At 46.0% G+C, this 6,729-nt stretch overlaps 1 protein-coding gene across 1 annotated transcript in view; it reads right to left on the bottom strand.

The window, feature by feature from the left end:
• Window positions 1-1,019: 1,019 nt before the first annotated feature.
• The window catches only part of fut8a (fucosyltransferase 8a (alpha (1,6) fucosyltransferase)), a 58,618-nt gene continuing 52,908 nt past the window's right edge, over window positions 1,020-6,729 (bottom strand). Inside the window, 6 exon segments of the mRNA XM_048974319.1 lie at window positions 1,020-2,321; window positions 2,323-2,406; window positions 2,673-2,823; window positions 3,000-3,176; window positions 3,698-3,944; window positions 5,540-5,777. Coding sequence (XP_048830276.1) covers window positions 2,076-2,321; window positions 2,323-2,406; window positions 2,673-2,823; window positions 3,000-3,176; window positions 3,698-3,944; window positions 5,540-5,777 — 1,143 coding nt within the window. The 3' untranslated portion in view covers window positions 1,020-2,075.

The following is a 6,729-nucleotide window of genomic DNA, read 5'->3' as shown; positions in this document are numbered from 1 at the left end:
AAGCACTACTTCTGTCACAATGTGGAGAGTGAGCTATGGGGACCCTGAGCTATGGGACAGAGCCGGCAAATGCTAGTGATTGTTGGGACGAGCACCAGCGTGCAGACATTTAAGGGTCATCCTAGCGCTGAGGCCTGATTGTTAATGGAGAGAAAAGCAACGTTCACGTATGGAGCTGAAAAGCGAGGCGATGAGACCAGCCAGCTTTCCTCCGCCGGGAAGCACCAGTTTGCCGTCCAATCAACAAAACAATTGGCTAAACCAACATTCCCTTTAAGTGACTATTAAAGGCATGGGCTTCTCCCTCACGCTGTGTTTTAATTAAAGTGACCCATGGTTGGCTTGTGTGTTTATTAAGTCCCGATGGCTGTGTTAAAATTTTGGAGATGGCTTATGGGGGGGGATTGTGGGGGGCGTTACCCAGGTAGGTTTTGAAGTATAATTTTGCATCTGCCATGACAGCCTTAATAGCTTATTCTTCTTGACGGTTGAGGAAGGAAATAGCTGGTTCCCTCTCCCGTGTTCCGGAATGTAAGCGATTCTCATTGTTAGCACTTCATCTTGTAATTCCAAACAACGCGACAGTAACGCCGCTCACTTTAAATGCCGACACGCCGACAGTGCTAGCCGGATTGAGATGGCTTGGCATCACACTGCAGGATCGTAATCAAATATTATGACAAGTGGGAAGCGAGGGGATTCCGGTTTTCGCAAGGCAGACGTGGCACGCTTAGAACTGGTTGCAAATTGGCACAATGCTATTGCAGTTCTTACCTGTAGTTGTATATTAAGGATGCGTGAGCCGACTGAAATAACGATTCTTTCTATCTGAATGTTTCATTCTGAGAATCAAATCTAACATTAAAATGATTATTATCTTTTTAACTGGGAAATTAAAATGTTCATATTATTATGAGGTGTGGGGGTGGGACTTTTAGGGGTGCAGACACTAGTGATTGAGGGAATGGAACGACTTACGGCGTGTAACCTGCCCCTTATTACAACAACACAGCCCCGACTTGGTTCCTCAGATTTATTTGATTGGTTATCAAAGACAATGACCAGGAACTTAAAATTTGAAAATCTCTTTATGATTGGCTAAACCGGTCATGACAATTATTATTTTTGTTATAACTGTTTTAAATGTTGGTTCCAATTTTAACATCATATCAATGTTAAAAGATTAAAAAGAAATTTTAAAAAATGAATAAGTAAGACAAAACCGTTTCTGCGGGGTCCAATCACACTGTATGCGCAGACACTGGCTGGCTGCGGGTCTGCCTTCATGTCGAGGATTTGTAAGTTACTGTCCAGGGTCGACGTCACTTTCACACTGAGCTCAAAAAATATATAGTTAAGAAAGGAAACAGAGAAGCCATTTACATTTTTTAGGCACCGTAGTTGGACTTACTCTTGCATGCACAGATGCAGCTGTCCTCGCACACACAGACACACACACACACGCACGCACGCAGACACACACGCACGCACCACACAAGCACCTGACCCAGAAAAAAAAAATCACTTATTAAAAGCACAACTTTATATAAATTAATAGCAAGTGAACTAGGTGAAATGCTCGCAGTACGGGGAGGAGGAGAAGGTGTGGCTCGAGATGAAGATTCAGTCAATGGGCACAGGGGCGAAAAAACAGCACACGGAAATAAAATTCCAATCGGTAGCATTAAGTTTTTTTCCCCTATTCCCTCCCATCAGCGTGGCTGGCTTTATTTGTTTTTAAATAAAACATTTGCGATAGCAATCCCTTCATTAAACAGGAGGTCAGACGTTTCCCTCTTCTTTTCCATGTTCTTGACGATTGTTTAGTTCACCCTTTTAATTCTTTCATGACCCCGGTGTCATTGCTGGCGAGGACCAGATCCAGGAAGAGGAGGCGCGGAGTGAGTGAACGGCCCAGGGTGTGGTAGTGAGACACCCTTCCAACACATACACACTCTCACACGCGCGCGCACACACAGACGTAGACTCACACTCACACGCAGTGCAGTCTCTTTCCCCGGTTAAAAGTTTCTCTTCTCTTATGTGTGCAGAGTCCTATTCAGGTCCAAGGCTTCCTAGAAATGTAGCAGCTTATCAGCCTCGGGGTATGTGGGGTACTTGACCGTCTCGACTTTTTCCTTCACTTTATAGGAGGGGTAGAGGCCAATGCGGCCCGTTTTCCGGTTGATCCCCTTGGAGTAGCCGTCCCAGTGGTTGCCGGCCACGCCGATGACGTCGCCGGGCTCCAGCGCGAGGTCGTCAGGGCCGCGTGGCTGGTGCGGGTGCACTGCTATCTGGTTGTGCGCGTTCTGTCCCCCAAAAATAGTAGATGTCGTCGAGCGAGTGGAAGTTGGCGGAGGCGTCGGGGTGCAGCGTCTGCATGATCTCGTAGGCCACACGGCAAACCTGCAGGTGGTGGTATGTGTGTGTGTGTGGGGGGGGTAATCGGAGGATTCGTAAGAACGAACCAGGACGAGGCTGAAATACAGGATGTCTGAAACAGCCCCGCACATCATGCTGAGTATTCCGATAAGACATAATAACTTGAATTTCTCACTTCATCAGGTTATTATGGGTGTTTCAATTCTGGGGAGACGCTCTGAACAAATAACGTAAAGCAGACGTCGGTTTTATCGACTTTGTTTTTCGCCCTCCACACCTGGTGTGCTTACCTGTGAGGAGAAGGTACAGACCAGGAAGTTGGTCTGGGACAGGAAGTGTATGTCCAAAATGACGCCTCTCAGGGAATTCTCCGTGTAGCGGTTGTGGAGGCCGGCAGACCAGGAGATGGAATTGTCACTAATGAACTCATAATCCGGGTACCTACATGGGACGTGCAGACATGGAAAGACTGGGAAGCTTTTACACATTTACATGAATTTTATCTATGTCCTTCTATCTAAGGCAACATACATTTTTGACAAAGCAAGGTCAGTCAGTCCCTCTATCAATTGGGGGTTATGGGCCTCGCTCAACACCAGCACACAAAGGCTACGTACTTGGTACGGGCCTCCTGAAGCAGCGAGGGGTCATCGGTGGCCAGGTACACGCGCTTCCTGTCCACGGGCATTCGGAGCGCAAGGCTCTCAAAATGGTCCTCCACGTGCACCATGTACTCCTCGATGGAGTGGAAAGCAGCCTCAGTCCCCACCTTATCCGTCCGCCGTACGTGTACTCTGCAGTGCGTAAAACAATGCGCTGGACTCAGCACAGCGGCACTGTTTACCACCACTCAAACCACATGTTGGTGTGAGGCCCCCTGCTGGCCACAAACACTCACTATGCTTCCTATTAAATAACCATGTTCCTTATTTAGGAGATGCTGAAACTAGGTGTTCTACTAACCGCCTAGCTAGGTATGATCTTCCGATTCTACTTGATAGCTATTTATTTAGTTATTGAAACATTGGGGGGAGGTCCTAATGTCCCTTTTACCACAAAGCCCCAGAAACAATAAACTCGCCCGTGTATGTGTAAATAGAGAGAGGCCAATGAGGTCACAGAAAGTCTCATTAAGGAAGGGCAATGGGAAAAGCATCTTATTTGTGTTATGCGTGGGGACCAGCTAAAACTTTAGCAAAATGCTACTAGCACAACGCTATTAGAACAACGCTACTACTGTAGCACAACGCTAGGAGATAACAGAATGGAAGAGAGGGAGTAGGGGGAAAGGGAGAGGAATTTAGGTGACACTGACCCGATGATGGGGTGCTTAAAGCCCAGCTTGGTGGTGGCCTCCTGGATCTCCTTTTCCAGCCAGGCCTGCGGCCGGACCAGGTACTTGACAAACTGCGAAACCCACCAGACGGACGGGTCACCATGGAGGCGGTGCAAGCGGTCGGCCAGGTCTTCGGGGATGGCCAAGGGCAGGTAGGGTGGCCGGGGGTGCAGGCTGTCCACGATGGGAAGTTCCACTACTTGAACATCCCGGTCATTGTCTTCCCCTGGAGAGGGATGTCATAAATCTGTTTTCATGTGTCACAAACGGCGCCTTGAATGAACTGGCTTCTGTCTTACCTGATCAGTCTTAAATACGTCATACATCACTTCACCGTGCCTTTCACGACACAGAATTGAATTTAATGACATTGCATAATTCTGCCACTGGCTTCTTGTAGCCTCCCTTGCTACTAGCTAGCTTGCCTAGCTCCCCTCCCCCAGTTATTACTTATTACTCACGACATTTCACGTCCTGCTGTTAGCATGTTGTACTTCCTCCAGCTAGGAGTTCATTACTGTGAGGCAACTGGTTTCAGGCATTTGTGCATTAGTTACTCTGTAGTAAACCAGTAAACGTCATGCTGATGTCTTGTAGGTATAATTTTGTTTAGCTAAATCTGTGTAATCCAGTTTCCATTTTTATAATCCCGTGGAAGAAAACATTCCTTTTCTGACTCGAGGTCTGATTAGGGAAGGAGTCTTTACATTTTACTTTTCACCGGAACTAATAAGAAGAGCAAAGAGAAGAAAAAAAATGTTTTATTACATGAGTTCCCAGGCAAAGTATGGATGATAGACTCCCCATCATAGCAGTAGAAGAGAAAGACATAATAGGGTCTGGTTTTAAAGAAATCGGAATGAAAGGTGCAGGGACGTTTGTGACTGCGTGTATGCGCGCACCTGCATATGCACAGAATATGAATTATGCAAGCCATCAAATATTTAAGAACATTTCTTTAAATAAATGAAATATGCTACATATTTTAAAGGATGGCACGTAACGACTACATGGGATTTAAAAAAAATATATCTGCGTCTGAACTGTGCTGATCAAGCACAAAGTTTCTTTGCAAAGCACTCATTATGACAGAGTTTCCCAAGCCAGTCCTCAGGGACCCCCAGACAGTCCACATTTTTGCTCTGTCCCAGCTCCCTACACACCTGTACTGCTATACCTGGCGGTGTTGATTAGCTGTGAGCTGCAGGGTTGAGAAACGCTGCATTATGACACTGACATTCATATTTACGAATTTACAAACTTATGTCTTTGCTCTGGTTTTGGCATTTAGTAACCCAGTAACTACCCCCTTTTTTCCAGTTCACAGCAGAACGAGAGAGTGACAGTAAAAATGAGAGAGTGATAGTGAGATAGAGAGAGCGAGCAAGCGAGCATATACCCTGAATGTTCCTCTCAGTTACAGCCTGTCCCTCCTTAGCTGAGAGGGGGAAATTGTTCATTCAGGGGTCCAGAGGAATAAAAGACGATTTCAATGAGTGTTGGGGGAGAGGGCTTTGATTACTTTGGTAATAGCCCCCGTCAAATCTATACCCTTTCTTTTAAAAAAACAAAAACCCACAATGGCGAGACTGAAGCTTCTTTGCACTATAGCACAGTGACTGTACTGGGTAAGGAAATCGAGGGGACTAAAGGTGTTTTTAGGCAAATTCCCATAAATACCCAGGTATATCAAGAGCTGCGATCCGTAACCATGGCTTGAGTTCCCCTGGATAACAGTGCATGCAGAATGAATCGTGTAAGTTCATGAATCGTGTAAGATCACCGATTTATCGTCTGGGGTTTTCGCCGGTGACCGCTGACCTGACCAGTGCCCTGTGGAGGAGCCACTGCGGTCCATGCAGGAGTCGCTGACGGGCCGGAACACGGTCTCCCAGCCGCCGGTGGCGTAACGCCAGTTCTGCGACTCCAGGATGAGGGTGCGCTGCGTGCCGTAGGCGATCATGAAGCAGTAGACCACGTGGTGCAGCTGGCAGCCATAGCCGCAGCCCTTGTTGATGTTGCAGACCAACTTCCGGGCCTTACTGCAGTCCTTGGGGTTCTGGGAGGTAGGGGTAGGTGCAGAAGGTTGCGAAAGAGGCCAAAAGCAAATTATCTTTTATCTCCAGCTTCAGAGATATGATGCGTGGAGCTGAAATGTCATTGTCGCTCGTAGTCCAAAAGTTTGTAATAAATAAACAGAATATTAAATACTAAGACATATAAACATAATAGGAACATTACATTTTATGACATAGACATTAACTTATAGCCAAAAAGATCGAGAGAGGACACTGATATGGTTTAAAGTGTACGGGTCTACAGCTGATGATGGAAAGCCCACTAAAAGTCACGCACTGGCTCACTGTTCTAGTATAGCTCACACCAGTCTGCACTTTCAATTCATCTCTGCAGAACAAAAAAGTTTTCAGATTGAAGTCAAAACAAAATTTCCAGATTAAAGTAGAAATAAACTTTCGAGGAAAAAGTGGAAAGTTAAACGGCAGAAACCTGTCAATGACTGTGAGCTACCTGCAGGAGGCAAATTGTCTTACATAATGACAACAAACAGATGCCTCACATTCAGCTGCTTACTGGGTTCGTTCCACAGGAAATGAAGGTTGACCTCTGCTAGGACACGGGGCTCCCAAACATTTCAGGCGACGACCCCACAATGACACTGGCAAACCCCATTAGGTGTATGTTAGGGTTCTCCAACCTTTATTACAGCACCAGCTACCAAGTCCTGACTGGGGAGGGTTGGTAGATTTATCGTGATCGATAAATTTGGATCGATTTTTATTGACGAATTCTGCAAAACATCTTTGAAATCTCTACTTTGGCAGCCGTTGTGCAAGGAGAAGTCTGTAGAATTCAACGTTCACCTCAAAGCTTACTACTGTAACCATAAAAGTTTATTTTCACTTTAATCGCAAAACTTCGGACTTCAGTCTCAATGTTGTATAATTGTTTTCCCTTTTAAGTTTTCCTAATGCTTTTCTGCATGATGCAGA

The sequence above is a fragment of the Brienomyrus brachyistius genome, chromosome 14 (genome assembly GCF_023856365.1).
Source record: "Brienomyrus brachyistius isolate T26 chromosome 14, BBRACH_0.4, whole genome shotgun sequence".
Classification (NCBI taxonomy): Eukaryota; Metazoa; Chordata; class Actinopteri; order Osteoglossiformes; family Mormyridae; genus Brienomyrus; species Brienomyrus brachyistius.
Note: the sequence above shows the minus strand (reverse complement) of the source record. Positions and strands in the feature narration are given on the sequence as shown.